This window comes from Callithrix jacchus, chromosome 19, assembly GCF_049354715.1.
Source record: "Callithrix jacchus isolate 240 chromosome 19, calJac240_pri, whole genome shotgun sequence".
Taxonomy (NCBI): Eukaryota; Metazoa; Chordata; class Mammalia; order Primates; family Cebidae; genus Callithrix; species Callithrix jacchus.
In genome coordinates this window covers 37,057,824-37,084,866 of record NC_133520.1, presented here as the reverse complement: position 1 = coordinate 37,084,866, position 27,043 = coordinate 37,057,824, and the positions used below count along the sequence as shown (strand labels likewise).

Sequence of the window (27,043 nt, the reverse complement as noted above, 5' to 3'; positions counted from 1 at the left end):
TCGGCTCACTGCAACCTCCGCCTCCTGGATTCAGGCAATTCTCCTGCCTCACCATCCTGAGTAGCTGGGATTACAAGCATGAACCACCATGCGCAGCTAACTTTTGTAGAGATGGGGTTTCACCATGTTGACCAGGATGGTCTCGATCTCTTGACCTTATGACCCACCCGCCTCGGCCTCCCAAAGTGCTGGGATTACAGGCGTGAGCCACCGCGCCCGGCCTGTCACTCTCTTTCAACCATCACAACCGTCCTGTGAGGTTGGTGTGGTTTTGCAGATGAGAAAACAGGCAGAGATGGTGATGTGCCAGAGCCATGTGGCCATGGAAGCGCAGAGCTGGGACTCAGAACACAGCCCAGGAGCCCAAGCCCAAGTGCTGTTTCAAGTGCCCAGTGCTGCCTGTGGGAGAGTCAGCTCTGGATTAGTCACCCTGGCGGAGGGCATCCGAGAGGCAGGGGCTCTAAAAATAACTCGCATGTGCCTTTGGAATGCAAGTGGTCCCACCCACACCCCCATCCCACCAGCAGAGGCACCTTCTTAGTGAGACTCAGTTCTGGAGGCTTCTATAATTAGTTTGCATTCCCTGAGCACTGGCTTTCTGACGGTGCACAGAGCCATCCAGGTGTGTGAGTGGCAGGGAGGGAAAAGGCAGCCTGACAAGAATGAGAAAGGAGGCTCCGTGACTTGTGATGACCTAGAGCTTCTAGCTGGGGGCTCGGGCAGAGGCAGTCAAGCAAATATTAGGGTTCATTCATTCATTCTTTTTTCTTTCATTCATTCACTTTACATAATTTTAGAGCGTCTTTTATGAACTAAGCATTGTACAAGGCATTGGGGACACTGAAATTAATATGGCATAGTCTTTGCCCTCAAGAAGCTCACACTGGGGAGAATGATGTATAAATGGTAAACTATAATGTGACGCATGTTTTAATGTGTCATGGCAGCCTTCACAGAGGTGCCTTCTGACCTAAGTCAGATTCATGCAGTCAGTCCACCAGGGCCAGTAGGTTGGAAACGCAGGCATGGTGGGGCGTTCCATGGAACTGCATTCTGTGCCTGATCAAAGCCCAGAGGTGTGGAATGTGAGGCTTGGAGGCGGGAGCGGGTGGTTGGGTTGGTGGAGATGCAAAGGACATGGGGAGAGATGACTCTCCAAGAGCTTAGTGCCCAGCTTAGGCCTGGGAGGAGGACCCTGAGTCTCCTTTGGGGGCTGGGGGATGACCAGCTGGCAGCAGTGATGGGGTCTGGAGCTGAGTGGGAGGTATGGACTGTGGAAGAGATTTTGGAGCTGCAGCTGTGCAGGTGGTGGCTGAAGCCAGCCTGTAGAGACTGAAGGAGGAGAGCATCAGGGCAGTGCTACTCATGGAAGCCAGGAGCTGGAAGACGGGGAGGAGAATTGGGAATGTTGGGTATCAGAAGTCAAGAGAGGAGAGTTTTGTGGCTCCACCCACAGGAGGACAGAGAAAGGTGGTGCTGGCTGCCGACCTCTGTCCCTCGGAAACTGCCTAGCCTGTGGATTCTCTGTTCTGTTGCCTTTGCTCAAGGCCTCTGTTTGTTCTGACTCAGTAGCAGTTTCTCTAAGGGGAAGGCAGCTCTGGGGAGGCAAAACTCCTCCTATATTGTAGTGTAAGCTCCTCTCCCTTTTCAGGCAAACTCTCCAGGGCCTGCAGCCAGATCTGCCCCTAGAGGAGGAAACGTTGTCCCTCCTGGGAGACCTGGAGAGTCTGGACAGAAGCTTCAATGGTCTCCTCATTATGTATCAGAGGAAGAGGGAGCAGTTTGAAAAAATAAGCAGTGCTGATCCTTCAGGTGAGGAGAGGGGCACCCAGACAGCTCCGGGCATAGGCACTGCTGTGGTCCTGGGCACGCCACCCCCTCTCCCTCCTGCTCCTCCTTCATCTCCATTCCCCTCTCTTCTCATCCTTCTTGCTGCAGGAGCCTTCCGGATGCTGACCACAGCCTCCAAGCAGTCAGCCCGGGCTGCTCAGCAGGTCTCCGACAGCTCACACCTTTTGCACCAGCTCAGGGACAGCCGGAGAGAGGCAGAGAGGCTGCAACAGCAGGCGGGAGAAGGAGGAGGTGCCGGCGGCCCCCAGCTTGAGGCCCTGAGGCTAGAGATGTCTTCCTTGCCTGACCTGACACCCACCTTCAACAAGGTGACTTGGGGCATGGAGTCCCACTTCCTGGAGCCTCTACCCCAGCTTGTCACATATGAACTGCTGCTGCCTGCTTCCCATTAGGGCAGACCTGCCCCTGTGAGAACCCCACTCCCACAGCCATCTTGACCTTTGTGCTGCTCACTGTGAGCTCAGTGGTTGCCAAGGAAACCAGTTTCTGGTGCTCGGTTGTCATGGAGATGTCTGGCTGTTTCTGGTGCTCGGTTGTCATGGAGATGTCTGGCTGTTTCTGGTGCTCTGTTGTCATGGAGATGTCTGGCTGTTTCTGGTGCTCTGTTGTCATGGAGATGTCTGGCTGTTGGTTTCCCAGGTGTGGGGTGGGATTGGTTGTTGAGGGGCTTTGGGTAGCCTCTTTGACACCTGCATCTCTCCATAGCTCTGTGGCAGTTCCAGGCAGATGGCTTGCACCCCAGGATCATGCCCTGGTGAGCTGTGTCCCCAAAACAATGGCACAGCCTGTGGCTCCCACTGCAAGGGTGTCCTTCCCAGGGCCAGCGGGGCCTTCTGGATGGCAGGGCAGGTGGCTGAGCAGCTGCGGGTCTTCAATGCCCAGCTCCAGCAGACCAGACAGATGGTAAGTGCAGCTGAGGTGTGGTGGGCACAGGTGGGAAGAGGCAGACAGGATAGAGCCCCTGGGCAAGTCAGAGTTCCCATTTTACACTAAAGCCCAGAGACGTTGGGCGATCTGCTCAAGGCGCCACAGCAAGTATAAGAGTTCTTCTTCTTTTACTGGACATCCACATATAAACTGGGTTGGTTACAAATGCTTCCTAGGTAGGTCTTGGCATAGAGGATAATCTACAGAATCCTGGGGCTGTTGAGACGTTCCCTTGAGGCCTTACCCCTTCTGACCTAGAGTGTGTGTCAACAGATTAGGGTAGCTGAGGAATCTGCCTCGCAGATTCAATCCACTGCCCAGCGCCTGGAGACCCAGATGAGCACCAGCCGCTCCCAGATGGAGGAAGACATCAGACGCACGCGGCTCCTCATCCAGCAGGTCCGGGACTTCCTAACAGGTGAGCCTGGGTCCACCACCACCTTGGCTGCTGTTCCACTCCTACCTGTCCCTCATTCCCACATTCGGCCCTCCCTCCTTCCCCGCAGGCCTGTGACACCTTGCTCCAGGCCTCCTCCTCTGTTGGCACCATGGCCATAACCTTCCTGTTCTCCCATCTGCCCTTCCGCACCTATTCCGCTGCCTCGTGACCCATTCTCATTCTCAACATAACGGCTGAAGTAGCTCTTTTAAAATGTATAAGTCAGATCACATCTTACTTCTGCTTAAAATCCCTCAGTGGTTTCACCTTGTTCTTGGAATGAGCTCTCAACTCCTGTCATGCCTGCAGAGCCTGGCCTCTGTCCATCTCTTGGGAGTGACCTTGGACTCCTGTCTGCTTTACTCGCTGGCTGTCCTTGAACATCTCAGCCTCTTGCCTGCTTCAGGGGTGTTTATTTGCTCTTTCTCTGCCTGGAATCCTCCTTCCAGGGTTGCTGCTTCTTGTCCTCTGGGTCATCTCTCCAGAGAGATGTTCCCTGACTATCTGATCTGCTTGTCCCCCGTCCTCTCCCATTCCCCTTCGGTGTCTTACCTTCCTCTCACTACTCACCCTCATTCAGTTGTCAACAAGTGGACTGTCACTCCACTAGAATGAGAATACTGGGAGGGCAAGGATGGTTATCTGTCTTGTTGACCACTGTGTCACCAGGCCAGACACAGAAAGGCATCTGACATTGGTGGCATGAATAAATGAACCAGATCCCCTTCCTCACTGCCCTGGGGAATGAGGAAGGGCTATGCAATGGAAAGATCCCTAAACAGGACCCAGGAGACTCAGGTGACATTGGGCAGGCTGCTTTTCTCTTTGCCTCATCTTTTGCTTCTATAAACAGGGACGGTAGTATTTCACAAGTTTATTCTGAGGCTCAAATAACTGATATAAAATGTGTTTGAAAAAGGAAAGGTGCCTCAGGAACAAGAGTTGATATTGTTAGATTTCTGGTTCCTGCCAGGAAATTTGCCTGGCTGGGAGCCCAGTTAATACAAGCCCAGGGCTTGATGTAATGACAGTGGCTCTTCCTGCTACTATTACAGTGTTTTTGTCCCAGATAGGCAAAAGTCCCCTCCTGAGTACAGATGGCAGGTCAGAGAGGAACAGGAAAGTTCTTCTGAGGTCTCATGACTTGCATAAGGCCATGAGGCCCACATGGGTAGGGGTGGGGGAGGGGCCCGGGAATGTTACCTGGGGATGTAGGGAGATTGTGCACAGGGGCAGGTCAAGGTGTGGGTCTTAGGCTCATGGATAAGGGAGTCTTACCCCAAGTCAAGTCCAGTGAGACTGAATGGCCATTCATCCTACATTAATGTCAGCCAGGGCTCTGGCTTTAGGGGGTAGGAGGTGGGTTGGAATTCTCTCCTGCTGGGTACAGCTGAGGCTCACATGAACAGGCAGGGAGCTGCCAGGCCCCTTTTGCCCTCTCTCTTATACTTGTTCTCAGGTCAAGTCTTATGATGAGTCCAAGGTCAGAGAGAAGGCCTGAGAGAGGCCTGGCCCCAGTCGGGGGGACCCAGGAAAAGTTTCTGTAGTGGTGGGCTCAGACTCTGGGCTCCAGAGTCCTGGTGCAGAAGCCACTGAGCACTGGCTGCTGTTGGATGTAGGGTCATGGTGTGGGAGGGAGAGTCAAAAGTCTGTGGAAGGAGGAAGAAACATCACCTTTCCCAGTTCTTCACACAGAATTGACAGAATGAATAGTTAAGGCTTATTAAGTTCTAACTGAGTCCAGGCACTACTCCAAGTGCTTTGCATGTATTACCTCATTTATTCCTGACTACATGAGCTGACTACTATTATTACTTCCACTTTGCACACAAGTAATCTAGGCATAGAGAGGTTGAGCAACTTGCCTAAAGGCATCCAACTTGGCAGTGGTGCCCGTAGGCCTCAAGCCTAATGGTCTGACTCTGTCATCCACAACCTAGTGCATGACAGCATGGACATACACATACGTACACACATGCGAGCACACACAAACACACTCTCCAGCCTCTTGCCTTTGCAAATATTCTTCCTGTCTCTGGATTGTCTCCCCTCTCCCACCTCTGCTGACTGGGCTAGCTCCTGCTCATCCTTTAGGAACCCTCCTAGGCATCCCACCCTCCAGGCAGCCTCTCTGGACCTGTCAGATGGTGCTGGGGGCTGCTCCCATGGCCATCCTGGTGCCTGTGCTCACTCCACTCACTCAAAGCTGTACTTCCCAGTTCATGTGCCTGTCTCCCATTGGATTAGCTTCATGAAGGCAGGGCCTGAGTTTAATTTGATCTGTAGGCTCAACTTCTTCCATGTTTTTGCTCAAAGCAGTAAATATTTACTGAGCCCGTCCTGAGACCCAGAAGGCTCTAGGACTGAGTGTCATGCAGATTGAGCCTGAGGGTACAGCTGAAGTGGTGCAGAGTAAAGGAAGGGTCAGATCTAGGTGGGGTCGTGCTCAACCCAGAAGGCTTTCTGGGGAAGGTGCATGTGAAGCCTTGTTTTGAGAGTAGGACTCTACAGCTCTAGGTTAGATGAGAGGTTGATGATCTCTATGAGGAAGGTCTTTATGAAAGCTTGTTGCTGGGATAAACCCACTTAATGAAACTCAACCACAGTTATATGCCTTGAGCTCCTGCAGTGTGCTGCTGCCTGCAAGCCCCGTGGGACACAGCAATGAATAAGCATGGCTTTCTCCCTCCAGAGTGTCCTTTCACGTGGCATGGAATGAGGCAGGGAATGGGATCTGTGTAGCCAGCCAGTATCCTCTAGTTGTAGAGTAAGGCTGGGCCTGGGGCCCCAGAGGAGTTCAGGTCCCAGGGGAAACCATCTGGGTGAGTGGGTGCTCCCCTCCTTAACACGTCAATACCAGTGAAATCTATAAAAGCAAATTGAGAGAGATGGGGAGGAGATATCATCTCTGTACTTCTGATCTTACTCGCTGACCCAGAGTTGGTCTGTAACAACTCTTGCAAATAGATTGCTTCATGCTGTATCTTCAGGTTGGGGATTGATATTCCTTTTTCACAGAACAGGAAACTGAGCACAGAGGAACCACTTGACTTGCCCAGGTGGCTTGAGTAGTGAAACAAGATCTGGACCTGGAGCCCTGTCAATCATTCATTCACTCTACACACACGAGGACTTCCAAGTGGCAGGCGCTGTGCTGGGGTCTGGGGATACAGCTGTGGACTAAAACCCAGTCCCTGCCCTTGTAGAGCTTACATTCTAGAGAAAAAGAGACCAAAAAGCCAGTTACATGACTACAGTGTTTGGCACATGGGTGTGCAAGCGCTAGAGAGAAAGATGAGGCAGGGAGGGAGGATAAGGTGTGCTACAGTCTAGGGTGGAGGTTGCAATTCTACATTGGATGGCGGGGGTTGGCCTCCCTGAGAAGGTGACATTTCAGCAAAGACCTGATCATTCTTATTTGCTTTTGCAAAAATGAGCTGTCTGGCCTGAGGGGGAGTGTAGGGAGGGGGTCTTTTTGCCAAGGAAGCAGCTCCAGTTTTTGGCCACTCTTCCCAATTTAGGGCTGATTGTGCATGTGCTGCAGACATTGCTCAGTACCAGCTGTCTGGCACCACCTCCCTCTCCCCAGCCCGCAGCTTCCTGTGGCACCAGACACTTAGTTGCCACAGCTGTGACGACACCCCTCCTCCTCCTCTCTCTGTAGCACGGAGCACAGGACAGTCATCCTCCTACAGCATTCCCAGAAATTCCCGGAGAACAGGCACCTGAGTCTGGTTGAGAGGGGGCAGCAGCCCCTTGGGACAGCAGGGTAGAGGGGCCACCGTGGGTGCCTTCCATGAGTGCTGCTTAGCCAGGAGATGCGTCAGACCTTTGGGGAGGCTGGTGGGCTCCCATAGTCTAATGCATGGTTGCCTTCCAGACCCTGACACCGATGCAGCCACTATCCAGGAGGTCAGCGAGACTGTGCTGGCCCTGTGGCTGCCCACAGACTCGGCTACCATTCTGCAGAAGATGAATGAGATCCAGGCCATTGCAGCCAGGCTCCCAGACGTGGACCTGGTGCTGTCCCAGACCAAGCAGGACATTGCAAGGGCCCGCAGACTGCAGGCCGAGGCTGAGGAAGCCAGGTATGGCCTTGAGCCCTGAGCTTCTCTCTGCCCAGGATTAGGCTGGCATTTTGCTCCTCAACCCTGTTTCTGGGAAAGGGGTGCAGAGGGCTGGGAGACAGGAGTGGGTGCTGACCATGGTGGGGAGTGGCACACAGAGACCAGAGTGCAGGTTAAACTTAATTTGCATGACCGTGTCTTCCGTGTTGGAAATCGTGCCTATAGGGTGTCTCAGGCATAACGCAAACATTCATCATGTCTGCCTTGTGGGGGCCTGGGCCATCAAAGCTGCCGAGTTAGTACCCCCGGTGCTCTTGGTCTTGGCTGGGAAGGGTGTGCTTTTGGACTGGTGTGTGAGTTGAACCACACATGGATTCACTGTTCACTCATTCTCTGTCTCCTCTCCCTCTTGCTTTTCTCACCCAGGAGCCGAGCCCAGGCAGTGGAGGGCCAGGTGGAGGATGTGATCGGGAACCTGCGGCAGGGCACAGTGGCACTGCAGGAAGCTCAGGACACCATGCAAGGCACCAGCCGCTCCCTTCGGCTTATCCAGGACAGGGTTGCTGAGGTGAGGCGTCGTGGCTTCCTCCACCCATATTTGGGAATAAACAGGAAGATTTAGGCACCAGGCATAGAAGATGACAGAAAGGGACTAGATAAAACCTGAGGTGGAGTTCTAGAGGAGGGTGGCATGCTTTGGGCTGGCTTTGGGCCTGGGAGTTTCTGGTCTTGTGGCTGCGATGCAGAAGGCAGGAGTGGGAGCTGGGTAGTCGTGGTTGTTCTGGTTGGAGAGGGTTTTCACTGCCTGATGAGTTGGAGAAAAAATGGGGATGAACCTCGTACCCATGAGACCCACCACACATTCCAGATCTCCCTGTTTCCACAAAGGTTCAGCAGGTACTGCGGCCAGCAGAGAAGCTGGTGACAAGCATGACCAAGCAGCTGGGTGACTTCTGGACACGGATGGAGGAGCTCCGCCACCAGGCCCGGCAGCAGGGGGCACAGGCAGTCCAGGCCCAGCGGCTTGCGGAAGGTGCCAGCGAGCAGGCATTGAGTGCCCAGGAGGTACAGAGAATGCAGAGTTAGCTCAATGATGCACAGCCAGTAAGGGTCCTGAGCAGGAGAGGACTTTGCACAGTTTATAAGACCACAAACTCAAAAGCACTTAGAATGACAGAACCAGTCTCTGAATGAACCCAAACCTGGCCAAGCATCTGAATTCTCCCTTGGTATAGCTGGCTCAGGGACATTGGAGATGACCTAGGCCAGTCCCTCTCCTTTTTTTTTTTTTTTTTTTTTTTTTTTTTTTGAGACGGAGTCTCTCTCTGTCACCAGGCTGGAATGCAATGGCCTAATCTCAGCTTACTGCAACCTCTGCCTCCCGGGTTCAAGTGATTCCTCTGCCTCAGCCTCCCAAGTAGCTGGGAATACAAGTGCATGCTACCATGCCCAGCTAATTTTTTGTATTTTAGTAGAGACAAGTTTTCACCATGTTGGCCATGATGGTCTCAATTTCCTGACCTCGTGATCTACCAGCCTCAGTCTCCCAAAGTGCTGGGATATTACAGGCCCTCTCCTTTTACAGATGAGGTGGTAACTTGTTCACAGGCCCAAAACTCATCTACAAAGCAGGTCTCCTGACACTGGATCCAGAGCTTGTCTCTTGGATCCGCAGCCCGGCCAGATGCTCTTTGCTTAGCCTACTCTGGGCTCCAAGATTGTCAGAATTAGATGAGAGAGATCAACGAGCCCATTCTCAGTGCCTCAAGCACACTACCTGCTTCCCCCATGGCCAGGAACATTGGCACTTTCTTTCTTTCTTTTCTTTTTTTGTTTGAGACAGAGTTTCGCTTTTGTTGCCCAGGCTGGAGTGCAGTGGAGTGATCTCAGCTCACTGAACGTGGGCACTTTCAATCCTGGCATAGCAACCAAGTTGCTACGTATACTATTAAGTGACAGCTTAATATTAACATCCTGTGAGGTGACTGATGTTGTGCTGGAAGTGAGGGGGGAAATGTCAAGAGCTGGAGGTGGGAAGAGGGAAACATGGAAGTTTAGGTCATAGTCTGTGGCTCAGGGGTTTTAACAGGCAAAACCAATGCTATTGGGGGTTCATAGGCGGCACCTTCCCACTGAATGTTGATTTGGGGGATATTAAGTGCTTTGGCCACAGGTCTTTAGGACCTTGCATGATGACAATGACACTGAGACTGTTCTACCTTTTTCAGGGATTTGAGAGAATAAAGCAAAAGTATGCTGAGCTGAAGGACCGGTTGGGTCGGAGTCCCATACTGGGTGAGCAGGGTGCCCGGATCCAGAGTGTGAAGACAGAGGCAGAGGAGCTGTTTGGGGAGACCATGGAGATGATGGACAGGATGAAAGGTGAGGGAATGGTTCAGGGGCATGGACTATTGGGCATCCGTGAAGGATGGTCCCACCCAACCCAAGGCTTCTGAAGCCTGTTCTTACTGGAGCTAGCTGTGCTATGGGAGTGAGATCAAACTAGAGTTTTCTGAGCATCCAGTACATATGAGGCTGGGGAATGCAGAGATGTTCCCATGACTTGGCTGGCTCTCAAAAAGCTTGCAATTAATAGGACCATTTTTTCTATTATTGCAAACAATGGGGTCATATTTTCTATTCCTACTGCTTTATGCTTAAGATGCATAGAACTATATTTAACAGGATGAGGTGGTCTCTGATAGGGATTGAATAATAAGAGCTCGGGGCTCAGAGGGTAAATAATTTGAGAGAGATATATTCAGTGAGGGTAAGAAAAGAAGATTTGAGATGGGCCTGAAAGGATGTGAAGGCCATGGAGAAGCTGTGAGGAAGAGGAAGGGCATTAGCACAAGGGTGTTGGAAGGGAACAAGGTGAGTTCTGACACAGGGACAGGAGAGGAGGGTTGCTGAGGAGCTGGTGGGTAAGGAGCAGCCTGGGGTCAACATGACCTGTCACTGTGCCTGGCTTCCAGTGTGAGGATGAGGAGGGGAGATAGGTCAGGAGGCGGTAGGGCACATCCAAGTGTTTTGAATATGACAGAAACATAATGAAAGTAGCTTTTGAAAGGGTTCCAAAGATTCCTCAGGAAGGAGAACAGGGCTCCTGGGAACTAGAGTCATCTCTAAGATATGATAATGGGGCACTGGACTGGTGTGTTCAGTGAAAGCCACAGGCAGAGTTTCTCCAAATTGCAGCAGACATGTTTGGCAGAAGTCTCGTTGGGTAGCCAGGTGGGCACCACATAAAAGGTTGAGCTGGTGGGTTGGCGATGAATAAATCTGAGGCCATGGCCAGCCTCACCCAAATGGTGGAATGAGAGGAGCAGACCTAGGGGAAGGGGCCAGCAGCTAAGTCAGCGCTTTTCCTTGCCCTGCTCATCCAATACTTTTTGTGAAGATAAATAATTTGTTTCTCAAGTCTCCGGACAACAGATAATTAAGACACCAGGTAACAGAATCAGTATTCTAAGGCAATAGCAAAAGTCCAGCAGGATGGACTGAAACTAACGAATGAAATGAAACAAAGAGAAAAGTAACTTCCTGCTCTGGCCTTGTTTGGGCTTAAACCCACACGTAGAGCTCAGGTGAAGCCTGGCTTCTCAGTGGCTAATGCCGCTGCAACCACTTCATAACTGGCAAGTGATGAGCAAATATGAGTTGTTACTCACCTGAAAAAGACCCAAGAGTTTTGAGTAACTATAAGCTTCTTATGCATCCTGAAGAGCTGACAAACACAAAGCAACACAAAGTGAAGGGAGTAATAGCTTGGGGTGGTGGTAAGACTATTTTTTTTTTTTTTTGAGGCAGAGTCTCGCTCTGTTGCCCAGGCTGGAGTACAGTGGCATGATCTCTACTCACTGCAGTCTCCACCTCCCAGGTTCAAGCGATTCTCCTGCCTCAGCCTCCTGAGCAGCTGGGATTACTAGCACACACCACCACACCTGGCTAATTTTTGTATTTTTAGTAGAGATGGGGTTTCACCATGTTGGTCAGGCTGGTCTTGAACGCCTGACCTTGTGATCTGCCCACCTCAGCCTCCCAAAGTGCTGGGATTACAGGCATCAGCCACCGCGCCTGGCGGAAGGTAAGACTGTTTAGCAGCCGGAATGCTGTGCCACTAACCAGAAAAGGCTTCGTTTGTAGCATTGGAACAGGAACGCACCTGCTTGCAGGAATTTACCTTTAGTTGCAGGATAATGGGGGAAGATCACGCGTTGAGCAGGGGTGAGAGGCAGGTTGGGGGTGGGTACCAGGGAACAGAACGGCAGCTATTTGACAGCTACTATGGCCATGTTTAAATATTTTATCAACTTGTGAGTCCATATGGGTATCTACTGGCTGAATGTCAACCCAATAATAACACTGTTACACTCTGCTGATGGGATGGTGTTCAAGTGATAGCTACTACATCTTTAGAAGGGATATTGAGAAACTGGCAACCGTCAGGGGAGAGTGACCAGGGTGGGACACAGCCATTCTATCAGATGAGGATTAGGTGGAAAGACTGGAGATATTTAACCTGCAGACAATAAAGCCTCAGAAATGTGAAGGATTGCCATGTGAGAACAGAGAAGATACATTGTTACACCCCCAGGACACAAACCTGGGACAAGAGGTGGAAGCAAAAGGCAGTCAGATTTTGGCTTCATGAGAAGATGATTTTTTTCATAACCCGAGCTGCCTAAAATTGGAACTTCGTGAGGCAGTGCCTGCTTCCTTCCCATCACTGAGAAGTTCAGGCTGAGGCTGGGTACCAGCTCTCATGGATGTGACAGAGGGACTTCTGCCTAGAGGGACTGGGGGGAGGCTGGACCAAGTCACAGAGTTCTTCAAACCTCCATGCATCATCTGGTGGAGGTATGGAGAATGAACTGGAGGAGGAGAGCTAGATTTATTTGGAGTGGCATTTTGGGGAGGGAAAGTGAGGCGGAATTCTGGTCACCCATCCAGCTTTTTTGTCGAGGTGCCCACTTGAGGATCATTGGTGGGATGGCAGCTGTCTGAGTCCAGCAGCACTGGGTTGCTAATCTTGGTGTCTGGGGCCTCCCTCATTAGCCTGGGACAACTGAGCCCAGAGGATCAGGGACCCAGGGATAATTAGGAGTGGGGGCCTGCTGGGTTTGGCCCCTGCCAGGTTTCTAAGCATGCAAAAGGGGCTGGAGAGGCATGAAGCTGGAGGGGCCCCACTGCCTTAGAGGCCAGATTTCTCTGGAGGGGATTCCTCTGCACATGCTACCTCCAGTTAGCAGGAGGGGAAGGAAGGGATGGGAGTCTTTGGGAGTCTTACCATCAACTCCTCCTCCTGCTGCTGTTCCATTTGCCTTAGAAATGGAGTTAGAGCTGCTGCGAGGCAGCGAAGCCATCATGCTGCGCTCAGCGGACCTGACAGGACTGGAGAAGCGTGTGGAGCAGATCCGTGACCACATCAACGGGCGGGTGCTCTACTATGCCACCTGCAAGTGATGCTACAGCTTCCAGCCCCTTGCCCCACTCATCTGCCCCCTTTGCTTTTGGTTGGGGGCAGACTGGGTTGGAATGCTTTCCGTCTCCAGGAGACTTTCATGCAGCCTAAAGCACAGCCTGGACCACCCTTGGTGTGCAGCTATTAAGATTACCCTTGGTTACAGCTGAGCCTGAGCCAATGGGAAGGTTACACTTGACTGACAGAGATGGTGGCGATTGGGATGCCATTGTAACTAAAAGCTCTCAAGTCAAGGAAGATGGGCTGGGCAGTATCCCCCGCCGTTAGTTCTCCAGTGGGGCGGAATCCTGGACCAAACACAAAAGCTTAACGAAAGTGATGTGGAAATGAAAAGCCCAATAAAAATCTTTGGAAAAGAGCCTGGAGGTTCAATGAGGAAAAACGGCCTGTCTTCTCACTGGGTAGACTCCTGCTACTATTTCTGCCTCCCATTTGGGGTTCCTGGGGCCTCTTCTGTTCAAGTCCATAGTCTGCTCTCCTCTGTTCCACCTGTTCCATCTGCTGGACACCCAGATTTAGGGAATTGGGACTCCTCTTCCCAAGAACCTGATGGAGTCTATCCTTGAGAGACCAGACAAGCAGTTTTCATCTTTAAGCAGTGATTTAACTTCTTGTTTACAGGTGGGGAAATAGAAATCCAGTGAAGGGAAGGAACGTCCAAATTCACACATCTTCCAGAGGCAGGACTAAGACTAGAATCTGTGTCTCTTGGGATCTTAAATAGAAGTCGTAAATGGATATGTGTGGCAGGTGGGGTGGAGGTGACCTGGAATGGCATGGACATTTTTGTGTAACCATGGCCCAAGCAGGCACTGTACTAGATATTTTATCTACATTAACTTCCTGATCATTGTTATTTTAATTATTTATTGGCACTAGGCTGGGCACATCATCTGCATCATTTCAAGAGGCAGGTGGCGCTGCTATTTCCATTGGATAAGTGAGGAAACCAAGGCACAAAAGGCTAAGTAACTTACCCAAGGTCACAGATACGGCAGGTCAGGGCATAACTGGGGCTCAAACTCAGGCTCATCTAATATGGCCATTTAGAGAATGGCCGCTAAAGCCAGACTGCCTGGGTTCCAACAGAACCTGCCCCAAGAGGTTATTGTGAGAAGTAATGAGTCCTTGGTGTAACTCATGTCCCTGGGTGCCTGAAGCACTGTATGCACATCTGCATGCACTTCAGCTGCAACTGCTGGTTCCTTGCTGACCCCAGCCATCCATGCACTCTCTACTCCAGACATGCTCAGAAGTCCCTGAACTCCTCCTAACTTTGAAAGAACCAAATAAAGCCTCATAGAGAAAAATAAGTCCATTTTATTGAGCACAACACTGAGCATGAAGCTGGAGGGGTGTAGGGCGAGAAAACTGGGGAAGGACAAGAACGGTGCACCAGACTTTCAAGGAGAGAAAGGGGAACAGAGGCAGGATTAGAACTCCTGGCAGACATTAAAATAGTCAACTTCCAATGTTAACTCAATGGGGTGTGTGCACGGAGGGCATGTGGTCAGGATAAGAATTCCTTGCAGCCCTTACTCATTAATTTCTTTCTATTCCACTTTGGAGGGTGTGGCACTGCTTTTAGATTGAGGCAGGGAGAGGGGCCAGAAGTGTGCTGGGAGCAGGCTGGCTGGGTCTCAGCGCGCTTGGGAGCTAATCCTGGAGTTAAGGATTAGAACTTGAAGAGCTCACAGGCAGACCACCATGGGGAGCTGCCTGTCATTCATGCAGATGGGCAGGCAATGACATTAATGAGCCCAATCTGGCCAAGAGGATGGAGACTGGAGAGGCGGGAGTGAGTGTGTGCAGTGGGAGTCTGGGTAGATGCTCCATATGGCTTTGCTTGGAGAAGGTGACACAGCCTGGCCAGCCCATTAAGCTTTTCACAACAAACAGCACAGACCCAGGCGAGAGCTATCTACGTACACTGCACAGAGCCACAGCACGTAGGGTGTGGGGACATAGAGCAGGCAGGTCAGGGAGACCTGGAAGCTGGCAGGCGCCGCTCCTCCTGCCCACAGCTTCAACAAGGCTTCCACACCTTGGGGCTCTCTCCCTGGCATCCTGTAAGGGGCTGCCCCCGCAGCAGCAGGCTGGTGCTTCTGGCCAGAAACCACTCCTGCTAGGCTCTGCTCTACTTGCTCTGCCTTCGTCCCTCTGCCACATAGACACCAGGTTGGAAAGAGCAGAGGAGCTGAACATCTCTCCTGCAAGGGAAAGGGGTTCAGAGTGAGGGCGGGGCTGCCACCTCAGACCCCATCGCTCACACTCTGGTATGGGGTTCTCTTCTGGGACAGAAGCTCTCCCAAGTCCTCACACTGTGACCCTCCTCACCTGAAAATTACAGTGACATAGGCACAGGCTCCAGGGATCACATGATGAGACAGACTCCAGTCTGCCCTGCCCGGCAGTGGGAACTGCCGCTGGTTTTAACTGGTACCATGACCTCCGATTTGAAGTTCCTAGAAAGGAAATGGAGCAACGACCTTTGAAGTATTTGAAGTGCTGGTGGGGCAGGGCAGAGGTGGTAGTTCTCTGTGCCTCTTCCATCCACTCAGCTCTCCCCTCATGAGGTTCAGAAAGTTCAAGACCCTGCAGAAAAGATAAAGATAACCAAGCCCTGCTACCCTTCCTCCTCCAAAGCACAGAGACCCTAGAAACTCGAGGAATCTGATGCTCACCACTTGCACAAACCCAGTTTTCTGTGGGCTTTTATAATCTCTGTTGCTTCCCTAACCTCTGCTCTGAGGCAGGCTGAGCAGGCAAACAGACTTCAAATCAACCCATTTTACAGATGAGCAAACTAGAAGCAGAGACATTCACTGACTTGTCAATGGCCTCACAGCTAGGAAGTGATGGGGACAGGGCTGGAAGCATTTTCCTTGCCCCCTGATCCAGAGCTCATCCCACCCTACAGAGCTGCCTGTGAGTGAGAGAGGCCTTTGTGTTCATTTTCCTTCAGTCCTGTTGCCTGCCTTCTTTCAGGCCCAAGCTGGGGCTCCATCCTTGGCTGAAAATACGTACTGTTTTTTGTTGGCCTTTTTGAGGAGTGTGGGCTCAGAGCAATAGGAGGACTTCTCTTTGCTCCCAATGTTGAGGCAGCTGGAGCAGCAGCCACAGGGCCCAGCGGCCAGGGACCCCTGATGCATGGGCACCAGGCTGCTGCTGATGCGGAGGGAGCCATTGACTAGGCAGTTGAGGGACCTGCCACCAGGGGCAGGGGGCCGGCGGCCATGCTGGCAGGGCAATCGGGTCAGAGCAGGGAGTGCTACGCTCTGGTCCAGGACAGGTGCCTCAGTGATGGTGATCTCAGGGGAGCTGGGTCTAGAGGCTTCTGAGGTTTGCGTTTCAGGCGGCGTGTTGTCCACCTCTGGGCGGACACCCGGGCTGTGCAGGTTCATATGTAGCTTCCTCATGTGGTGCACCACAGCTGCTGCATTGAAGGCTTGCTAAGGAGACACAAGAGCAGCCTCTGGCCTTCTGGAACCTCAGAGAGCCTCGGGGCTTAAGCTTTCCATTTGCCTGTGTGCCACTTCTCATTTCAGAGAGGGTACAGGGAGTTCCAGTGCCTTCTGGGACATCCCAAGGAAAGCCCTTATGTCAGCCCCCACCAGCCCAGCCTCCAGGGGCCCAGTGCAGCCTGCCCACCCCCTGGAGAGGACAGCTCACCCTCCACTTGCTCTTAGCAAAGTTCTTCTGGATCTGGAGGCTGACTGACGGGTAGATGTCCCGGTGGAGGGCTGTGTTCCCGTCAATCCTGTGGGATGTAAGAGGGGACACCTGGCTACTAGGTGGCTATGGACACTCAGCCAGGGGATGGGCAGGGTGCCTGCAGGTCCAGGTGAGAGCTGGGTAGAGTGTGCAGAGGAAGGGCAGCCCAGAGCAGGGAAGGGCTGCAACCAGGGCTCCTCTGTCCCCCGGGTCAGGTCATAATGGGCTTTAGCTTTGGCGAAATCAACAACTTTTAGAGCAGGGTCAACAAGCTACAGCCTATAAGTCACATCCACCCATTGGCTGTTTTTGTAAATGAATTTTTATGGGGCACAGCAGCGCCCACTATTTCAAGTATTGTCCGTGGCTCCTTTTGCACTGTGACAGCAGGGTTGAGTAGTTGCCACAAAGACAGTATTGCCAGCAAAGCCTAACATATTTACTATATGCTGCTTTATAGAAAAAGTTTATTGGACCCAGCATCACAGGGCACTAGGGTAGTCACCATCCCTTAGCTCAAAACCTTGCCTAGAACCCACCTCCTCCTGGAAGCCTTCCTTCATAAGGCCATCTGGTACAGCATGCCCCTTTTTTATACCCTTAGCCTCTTATTCACTGGTCTCCAGTGTTCCTCAGTCACCTGCTGTGTGCACAGTACTGTGCCAACTACTAATGGATCTCGAGAAGTAAGAGACATGGGCCCTGACCCCTAGGCGCTTGCGGTTTAGGTGTGGGGTGTTGTTCATGCTGTGGACTACAGTGATGCATGGTCAGCCGTGTGACTATAAAGAGAATTGAGAATTGGGGAGGTTGGCATGGGCTGCAGGAATCAGGGGCTTCAGGGAAGGGCACAGACTGAGCTGGACCCTGAAGGATGGCTACATACAGGGCAAGAGCAAGGACATCCTAGGTGGTGGGAATGATCTGCGCAAGGTACAGTTAAGAAAGAGCTTGGTACACGGGGTAAGGGGTGGCAGGAAGACAAGCATAGCTCCCAGGGCTATCTGGATAGAGAAGGTATGCTGGGGATCCTGGGAAAAGAGGCTGGAGATAAAGGGTCAGGCCAGATTAGGGACAACTGGAAAGACAAAGGAATCCAGGCTTGCTGGGGTAGGAAGTGAGGCCTACTGTAAATGGATTCAGGGAGTAACATGAAAAAGTTTTGTTTTTGTTTTCGTTTCGAGACAAGAGTTTCGCTCTTGGTACCCAGGCTGGAGTGCAATGGCGCGATCTCGGCTCACCGCAACCTCCGCCTCCTGGGTTCAGGCAATTCTCCTGCCTCAGCCTCCCGAGTAGCTGGGATTACAGACACGCACTGCCATGCCCAGTTAATTTTTTGTATTTTTAGTAGAGATGGGGTTTCACCATGTTGACCAGGATGGTCTCGATCTCTTGACCTCATGATCCACCCACCTCATCCTCCCAGATGCTGGGATTACAGGCTTGAGCCACCACGCCCAGCCACGAAAAAGTATTTTAAGATTTTCTTTTCCTATTTTGCCAATTGGTTGCTTTGCAATTGTTTTTAAATCACTTCACCTGGAATAGTTATTGGTCCTTGAGTAAAACAAAGCTCTTAAGAACAGGATGGAGTTTCCCATTCCTGGCACCTCTTGAGTAACTAGTCCTGAGCACTGCACCCTGTCCTAGTGCTGAATGACAGCGCTCAACTGCATCTGCATCCCGCACTTGACCAGACAACTCAGCTGCTACCCTTGCATTAGAACCTGCTCCACCCAATGCTGTTTGAATCTCCACCTGGGCCTCATGAATGATGGCATGGTCCTTGCTCGTCTCAACATTAAATGGACCAGGGCAAGCAGATTCTGGAGGAATGCAATGTGAATGAGTCAGCATGGTTTTGGGAACCACAGAGCTGGGGTCTACAGTTCACTCCGTCTCACTCACCAGGGGTGACTCAAGGCCTTCTCACAGGTGTACCGCTCATTCGGATCCTTCTCAAGCAAGTGGCAAATAAAGTCCTTGGCTAAGGGGAGCAATCAAAGACATGACTAAGGACCAGATTTCATGACTGATGAAAATTCACTTCCAGGCTAGTGGGTGGCAGTGAATGCATCTTTAGCTGATCTTCCAAAGAGGCAATTTTAAGAGTCTTAGAAGAGGGAAAAAAAAATCCAAACCACCTAACAACAACCCACCATTAAACCACCGAAGAAGAGAGGTTCCAAGCCGCCTCACCCACACAGCACTGCAGAAGCATCACTAGTCACGAGGCCCCCAAGGGCCTGCATATCACATGTGCGTGTGCTTGCACTGAAACAGGGGCCAGCACTGGCACATGGGCACGCATGTGACTGCTGGATTATTCCGGCTCTGATTTCCACTTAACAGGTCCAAGAATCACGTAATGACCATCTTCTCTTACACACAGACATTGCATGCTCTTTCTTGGTATCTAACCCCTTGGTTTTGTCACTCTCGCATGGAACTCTCCCCTCGCCACCTGGCTCTGCCCTCCTGGCCCCTCATCTGAACTGCCCCACCTCCATCTCCTTATCAGGCATGCTGTGGTTCTGCCCCCAGAAAAACAAAATCATGGCCCTTAGATGTAAATAATTTATCGGGTCTTTGAAGCAGATGAAGATTTCTCCACTTTCCTTGGCAGCCTGTTCTGTAAGATCCCCAGGGACTTTGAAGAGCCAGGACTGTCATCCTTTGTTAAGCTCATTTCTCTTGGCAGCCTCTACCTTGAGCCTGTTATCTCTCCTTTACGCCTACTGGCCTTACCTGACTCAGAAATGTCATCCCAGAATGGAGACTCAAACTCATAGTAGCCCTCCTTGATCTTCTCGAAAAGCTTAGACTCCGTTTCTTCATAGAATGGGGGGTATCCACAGAGCCTGCAGCAGAACAGGAAGGGGGTACACTGCTGAACAACCCTGTCCTCCCTGGGACAGCCTTTCTGTCCCCCCCCCCACGTCAGCTTCCACTGTATACACAGGAGGGCACTGAAGGTCGCAGACATGGGGACACAGATCTGCCTCTGATTCAAGAATGGTACAGGTCCCATAAAGTGTTCATGCAAGTGCCAAGGCCTGGCACAGGCATCCTGAGAAGGTCCCTGTATACATTATTCCCTGAAACCCTCGCCACCTCTCCTTGTACTTTCCCTGACTCACGGATGCTTTAAGAAAGATGGTAGGCTGTCTACTTGAATGTAAGTTTGATGAGGGATTTATTTAGGCTGTGTTGTTCACGGTTGTATTCTTTAGAACCTAGCACAGGGATAGAAGCACAGTAGATAGGCAGCGAATATTGGTTGAGTAAATAAATGAGAGTATTTATTCAACATATATGGAGGAGAGAACTGAAACCGGGTTATTTTCCTAAGAACAAAGTTTGCTATAGGCGAGGAGGGATGGTGGGGAAGAGGTGAGGAGCAGGTTAGGAAAGGGAGAGCTTGGGAATGTGTGCAGAGGAGAGGCCGTAACCAGCTTCATCCAGGCCACGGTTTTGCCTTGGGAGAGAAAGCCGAGATGCAGGAACAGTGGGTCCACCTGGCTTCCAAGCCTGGGTTGGCCTCTCTCTTTTTCACTGTTCATTCCACAGAGTGGAATGCAACACATTTTCAGGCAGTAAATGGGGCAGGGGTGCAAGAGGATGGGGTGCCAGGGGGCTGTGCAGTGGTTTCACGCTGAGCTCAGTTTTAAAACTCGGTGGAGGTCAAGACAGAGGAAGCTTCGAAGCTGTGTGTACATGTATGCATGTGCATGTTTGTGTGTGTGCCTGTGTGCCTGTCTGTTCGTGCACGTGCACATGCTTGGAGGAGGATCTGAGATGGGTGGGAACGAGAAGGGGTAAGCAGGGTCTGAGACTTCTCAGCAGCTGAGCCCAGGCCAGCATCTACTCACAATATGTAGGTGATGACGCCGATGGACCAGCAATCCACGGCCTTGCTGTAGGGTTTCTGGGCCAGCACTTCTGGAGCTGCAGCAGACCAAGGGCAGAGTCAGGGCTGGTGGCAAGAGGAGAGGGCTTTGGGGCGGGGGCTGAAGATCAGGCTTAGAGAAGAGGACTGGGGAAGACCATGGGATGGTGGTGTTTCTATGGGACTGAAAACTCCCTAAGGGCGGGGGCTGTGTCTCTTCTGGGAAGACTAAATCTTCCCACAAAGAGAGGCTGTGACTTCTCCATTAGATTGGGAGTTTCCCTGTGGCAGGGTCTATGACTCCCCTGTCGGACTGGGGATTTCCAGGGCTATGTCTCCCGGATTTCACTGCGTCCACTCTGAAGGCAAGGCCTGTCTCCCCACTCAGATAGGAGATTCCCAGGGCAAGGGTGATCCCTCTCCCTCTGGACTGGGAGATCTTCAGTGTAGGGCTGTCTCTCTCCCACTGGCCTGGGAGCCCCTAGGAGGCAGAGGCTGAGTCTCTGCCATTAGATCAGGAGCTGAGGCAGTACTTCTCCCATCAGACTCTGGGTACCTTCTGAGGGGATGCATTTAGTCTGCCCCATCAGAAGGTACCTCATCAGATTGAGAGGTTTTGGAGGGCCTGACCCATGACTTCCTCTGATTAAGAGCCCTGGGGGGCGTAGAGAACTGCCTTCTGTATTCATCGCAGCTACCAGAGCTTTGTACCTGGTGAGATTCAATACCTACTGGTGAGTGAATGACCTGCCTTTCTGGGAGGGTAGATTCCCTCTCTTGAGTAAGGGCTCTCCTTCCCATTACCCAGTTGCAAACAGGTGATGACTGTGAAGGGGGCGGAAACAGGAGCAGATGTTCTGAGTTTCAGCTTTCTGTCCTGCATATCCCAAGAGCGCCCTGCCTGCTTTCACTCTTTTGGGGACCCTGGAAACCCACAGGCTGTTCAAGCAGGAGGCCCCACCTCTGCCAACTTCCCAGAGTGCTTCCTTGGGTGGATATTTAGAAGCCCAATTCTGGATTCCTCAGGCTCAAACTCAATATTCTATGCTTCCAGGCTACCAATGACTGCGGGCTGATGTCCTCTCCAGAGCAGGAGAAAGGAGTGGGGCCGGTGCTCAACCCCTCAGCTCTCTGCTGATCTCTGTCTTTGTGATCTTGTCTGCCCCTGGTCCAGCTGGAAAGACAAAAGCTGGAAGTCTGTCTGCAAAAATGAATGCCAAAGCCTAGGCAGGGGCTGTCGAGGGCTCAGGGCTGGTGGCCTTTAAAAATGTAGAATTTGGGAGCAGCAGGGGCAGATCCAGAGATGGATGAATTGGCTAGCCCTAAACCTTGTAAGTGGATGTCCTACCTGGATAGCCCCTGAAGTTGAACCCTATGTTCTCAGAATCAGCCCTTTCTATGAATGATAGGCACGTGGTTGAATGTAGCCAACCGGTCAACCTTCCTCCTGCTCCCAGACTCACCCACGTAGCCTGGGGTCCCACAGGCAGTAGACATGACGCCACTCTGTTCCATCTTGGACAAACCAAAGTCAGTGATCATGATCTTCGAGTTCTCTTCAGGGGTGAGGTACAGCAGGTTTTCTGGCTGTAGGAGAAAAAAACACGTAGTGTAGGATATCACCACCTGAAGCAAGTATTTCTCCTTCCCCTTGCTACGTAATTCCATAGGAAGCAGAGCCCGGTGCTCCTGACTTCAAGGCCAGCTCATCCTCCCTCATTCTTCACTCCTTCCTCCTACCTGCACCCTCACCCCTGCACCCCAGCACCTTGCATCTTGCTTACGGCTCTGACGTTGCTCAGTCTTATAACCACTGATGTACTCACCCTTTCCTCCCCTCACTTCCAACTACCCCAGGACTGTTTGTATTCTGAGGGAATCAATCTTTGGTTAATGGTGTCTGATCTCTCCAAAGTCCAGTGCAGTGCCTAGGACAATGTAGGCCCTCAGTAAGTATTTCGTTGCATTTGGTTTTGACTGTGGCTGGGTTTAAGAAATGTATGTATTATTTTGGTATCCAACTAGGGCGAGGCATAGTGAAAGGTTCAGGAAAAGATTGAGATGCAAATTAATAACCATTGTTCACCGATCCAAGGTCTGTTTAAGGAATCTAAGGGCAGAAGGAGCCTTGGGAGTCATTGGTCCAACCCTCTCACTTTATGGAGCTTAGATGTCCCATAACCCATGCAGCTTCCTTAAGGGTCATTATCTGTTTCCCACCCAGGACTCCCGGCTTGACACCTTTAAGTCTCTGTGGACGATGCCATTCTCATGGAGGTATTTCACTGCCGACAAGACCTGCTGGATCACCAGACTGGCATCCTTCTCTGTGTAGACACCCCGCTCCAGGATCCGGTCAAAGAGCTCCCCACCGGATACACTGTGGGCATAGGATCAAGAGCAGGAATTCAGTTCTCATTTCAAGTCAAAGTAATGAGAAGGGTTTGCTCCGTAGCCATGGGGGACACAGCTTTGGTGGAACAGGCAGGCGCCCATGAACGGTGATTGGAGGGCTGCCGGCAGGACTATGCCAGTCTCAGAACTCCCTCTGGGTACCTGGAATGATACCACTGGTCAGTCATTTCTTTGGGTCAAGCATTGACCTCTCTCTTTCTGGAAAGTTCCTTTAAAATGTAAATGCTTCTGGTTGGGGTTGCATGAGAAGTCAGTAATCTCTTACTGTGGACACACTTCTTAGCCGCCTTCCTTCCTGGGCTATGACACAGGAAGCCATGATGAAAGAGAGAGGTAACACTGAAATTAAGCAAAGTAGGAACGAGAAGGCATGCAAGGGAGACTAACTGTACTTATAGCAAGATTTCTTTCTTCATTTTGGGAAATTGGGCTTTGTAAACCTAGAATTACAGGTAGGGCTTTAGGGGTGCTTTGAGACTCAAATGGAAGAGTATCTTAGGACCCAGCGGAGCTTAAAGATCAAGTCTGACTTCTATCTCTTGAATACCATCTACACTATTTTTGCCTAGAAGTTTTTTAGTGAGTACTAGAACTCATAAGTGTCAGAGAACACTGTAACACCTAAGACAGACTGTTTTTCCGCATCTTCCTGATGTTTCTATACATTATGTTGAAACCTGATGCCCTGTAGTTTCTACCCAATTCCACCCATTGGGACTGCACAGAACAAGAATAACAGCCTGTCCCATGCATCTTTCAAGTATGCAAAGATAGTGAAATGCTCTCTGGAGCCCTTCTCTTCTCTGAGATAAATATTCCCAAATCATTTCAACCATGAGCCAAGGGTTCCAGTCTTCTCACCCTCCTCGTCCCCCCTTACCACTGTCTCATGACATTAGATGCGGCCATCCATGCCCAAACATTAAGGAAACAGAATTTCTCATCCTGCTCTTTGGCTTCTGGTCTTTAGGCTTTGGACTCTCCTATAAGAGCTGAAGGCCTGTAGGAAATATGCTGTTTGTAGAGAGCTGTGAATTCCTGACCCTGAGGGGCTTTGGTCCTGCAGCTATGCTCTGAGAAGGCTTGGTGTCTCCTCGGGAACATCCAACCATGCCCACCTCCTTGCCTCCCTGCCTTCTGAATGACTGTGTGCTGATTCTGTTGGCTTGGCCTCATTAAACTACCTGATGGTCCCTGGTCACTTGTTACTGCCACTAGAGGCCCTTCCCACATCACTCTCTTGATTGCCTGCTACCTCTCTTTAGAGAGCCTCAAATGAGTCCAGGTTAATCAGCTGCTTAGACCTAAGTTAGCTCATTAAAGTTTCTTAGGAATCAGCCCATCAGCCAAAAACCACATTGTGTCCAGCCAGGCTGAGATTGCGGAGTGGTGTGTGTGTGCGTGTGTGTGTGTGTTCATGTGCAAGAGTGTGTGTTTGTGTGTGTGTACTTTATAAACAGAAGTGCCTTTGAGCCCAGTGCTGAGCCCTCACAAACACTGACCGACCTCTACAGCAGTCGCTGTCAGACAGAACTGTTGTTTGGATGCGGCAATGATGCAGAGACCTTTCTAATGAAGCATGACTTCTGTCCTACAGATGGACACACACAGTCACAACCTGTCTTTAACTTTGGGTGGCTTTCTTTTGAGAAAAACCTTTCTTTATATTGAAATATATCTACCTGTGGCTTCTCCTACAGTAATTTTATGCCAGAGTGATGTTAAAACATTTACCATCCAGTTTGATGAACATGTATTGGTCCAAATGGACTGAAGCCACGGTGACAGAAAAGGGTTCTGGCGACTCCTTGTCTGTCTGACATCACCCCTTCAGTTGCTTGGTTGTGAGGGGCAAAGAGAGGTGGGGCAGCAGAAGGGCATGGATGGATTGGGGTTGCAGCTATTTGCTGACTATTAGGAAATATCCTAATCACTGGTAGGGTTGTCCTGGTGCAAAGCAGCTCAATAATCAGCCCAGGTTTACCCTGTGGCCCACACAGAACCTGCCCATGACCAGAGGCATACTTAATCTAAAAGAACCCTTGGCATTTCCGAGCCTCTTGAACGAAGTCTTCATTTTTGTCTTTGAATCACCATCCATCCCTCACCAGTGACCAACCTCCTCTAGGCCTCCCAGGCCCCACCAGTCCTCTGTGGAGGAAGCAAGTCACCTTTCACTTACAGCTGCATGACCAGGTAGTAGTGGGTGGTGCTCTCATAGATGTCCTCCAGGGTCACAATGTTTTCATGCTTGATCCTGGGAAAAATAAAGTATATGACAAAACATATGTGGTTCATGTGGTGCAAAGAATGCAGACCTATCCCAAAAGTTCCTGTTGGAGGCTTTCGATGGTGATGTTTAGGAAGACCAGGTCTTTGTGAAGCCTTCATAATAAGTAGACTGTCACAAATTAATCCCAGAGAAAAGATTCCTATGGTGGTGCTTGGTCCATGTTTTCTGAATGAATAATTGATCATCCTTCCTTCAGGAAACAAACATTTCCTTGTTATGCCAGGAATCTCTTTAACCTTTACTAAAACAGTTAGAAGAACAGAGGAAGGCTAAGGGAGTTCCCAACGCTAGGTTATTCTACAAAGTGGGTATTTGGATGTTAGAAATATTGCATTAAAAAAGTACAGAATAGAGTCCAGTTAGCCCAGCTGGTTAGAGCATGGTACTAATAAAAAAGTACAGATTGAGTATCTGGTATTTAAAATGTTTGAGACTAGAAGAGTTTTTGGTATATGTGCATATCCATAATGATGTATCTTGGAGATGGGACCCAAGTCTAAACATGAAATTCATTTATGTCTCATATGTACCTTATGCAGATAGCTGGAAGGTAATTTTACACGATGTTTAAAAAGTAATGTTGTGCATGGACCAAAGTTTTGAATGCATTTTGACTGTGACCTGTCTGTCACATGAGGTCAGGTGTGGAATTTTCTACTTGTGGCATCCTGTCAATGCTGAAAATGTTTCTGATTTTGGAGCATTTGGATTTCAGATGAGGAATGCTTAACCTGTATAGAATGGGAGGGGTTCAGGTGAGCTGAGACTCCTCTTGGATAACGGTGGAGGAAGTGTTGAAAAATTAGTGTTCCAGGATGCTGTGAGAATCTTTGCCTTAATCTCCCTGTATTAAGGCAGATGCTTATTTTTAGGGTTAGTTCTGTGGGATGACTTATGTGATTCTCAACCAGAGACTATTTCGCCTCTCAGGGAACACTGGGCAATATCTTGAGACGTGTTTGATTGTCATGACTAGGGCAGGGGGATGTGCTGCTAGCATCAAGTGGGTAGAGGCAGAAATGCTGCTAAACATCCCACAATGGACAGGACAGCCCCCGACACCACAAAGAATTATCTGGTTTAAAATATCGATAGCATCATGGTAGAGAAGTCCAGCCCTTGATTACCCTTGTTTGGGATTACTCAGAGACTTAGCCAAGCAGAATGATCACATTAGTGGAGGGGCTCAGCTTGCTCAGCAGCAACGCCGTGCATGCCTGTAAAGGAAAACGTTCTCTAGGAAGTTTACTCCTGGCTGTGCAGCACAGGGGTTACGAGCTTAGACTCAGAGTCAGTCAGGCCTGGGTTCAGATCTAGATCAGGCCCTTAGGTGACTTCAGCTGGCTTATTCTAGTTTTCAAACTCTTACTTTCCTTGTCTGAGAAGTATATGTCTCTGATAGAACTGTATCAGGATAAAAGAAGTTAATATATAATGCTTAGTACGGTGCCTGGGGAATAGTAAACACATAGTCAATAGTAGCTATCTTCTTTAAGATATTATAGAAAGTATGGACCTGTCACAGTTGTCACTTGATGGATTCAACTATACTCATAAGCTGGCAATGCTAACATTAATTTATCAATTATTCACTCACTGAACAAACATTTATTGAGCATAAATACTGTTGATACAAGGCAATAATAAGAAAGATGACATGGTCCTTGCTCTCAATTAGTTGAGAATCTTTCTTTGCCTTAATGTCCCTGGATCCCAGGCCTATGTCTCCCGCATGTTATCAGATGTCTTCATGTGGATATAGGTGGACACTTATATTCAGTATGTTCCAACCAGTTTCTTTCTATTTCATCCAAGCCAGACATCTTTTGTTCTCTATCCCAAGCAATGATATTGTTGTTCAATTAATTGTTCAATCTCAGGGCTCTTTTAATTCTTTTGTCTTGTACACCTCTACCAGACAACCCCAAACGCAGTCACTCCTCTCTCTGAAACATCTCTTGTA

The 27,043-nt window shown here is 50.4% G+C and overlaps 2 protein-coding genes across 12 annotated transcripts in view; one reads left to right on the top strand and one right to left on the bottom strand.

The window, feature by feature from the left end:
• The window catches only part of LAMB3 (laminin subunit beta 3), a 200,527-nt gene extending 187,402 nt beyond the window's left edge, over positions 1-13,125 (top strand). For all 8 annotated transcript variants that reach the window (XM_078357047.1, XM_078357045.1, XM_035280980.3 and 5 more), the window contains 9 exons: positions 1,652-1,812; positions 1,939-2,159; positions 2,557-2,754; positions 3,052-3,196; positions 7,098-7,305; positions 7,711-7,852; positions 8,173-8,349; positions 9,513-9,666; positions 12,614-13,125. In XM_078357047.1, coding sequence (XP_078213173.1) covers positions 1,652-1,812; positions 1,939-2,159; positions 2,557-2,754; positions 3,052-3,196; positions 7,098-7,305; positions 7,711-7,852; positions 8,173-8,349; positions 9,513-9,666; positions 12,614-12,750 — 1,543 coding nt within the window. In that variant the 3' untranslated portion in view covers positions 12,751-13,125. The remainder of the gene's footprint in view (positions 1-1,651; positions 1,813-1,938; positions 2,160-2,556; positions 2,755-3,051; positions 3,197-7,097; positions 7,306-7,710; positions 7,853-8,172; positions 8,350-9,512; positions 9,667-12,613) is intronic.
• A 944-nt stretch (positions 13,126-14,069) lies between these two features.
• CAMK1G (calcium/calmodulin dependent protein kinase IG) overlaps positions 14,070-27,043 on the bottom strand; it is a 31,632-nt gene continuing 18,658 nt past the window's right edge. For all 4 annotated transcript variants that reach the window (XM_008985612.5, XM_035280990.3, XM_002760756.4 and 1 more), the window contains 10 exons: positions 24,970-25,044; positions 22,614-22,752; positions 21,836-21,959; positions 20,356-20,431; positions 19,232-19,344; positions 18,392-18,470; positions 16,442-16,529; positions 15,797-16,221; positions 15,107-15,234; positions 14,070-14,979 (listed from right to left, as the gene is read on the bottom strand). In XM_008985612.5, coding sequence (XP_008983860.1) covers positions 15,144-15,234; positions 15,797-16,221; positions 16,442-16,529; positions 18,392-18,470; positions 19,232-19,344; positions 20,356-20,431; positions 21,836-21,959; positions 22,614-22,752; positions 24,970-25,044 — 1,210 coding nt within the window. In that variant the 3' untranslated portion in view covers positions 14,070-14,979; positions 15,107-15,143. The remainder of the gene's footprint in view (positions 14,980-15,106; positions 15,235-15,796; positions 16,222-16,441; positions 16,530-18,391; positions 18,471-19,231; positions 19,345-20,355; positions 20,432-21,835; positions 21,960-22,613; positions 22,753-24,969; positions 25,045-27,043) is intronic.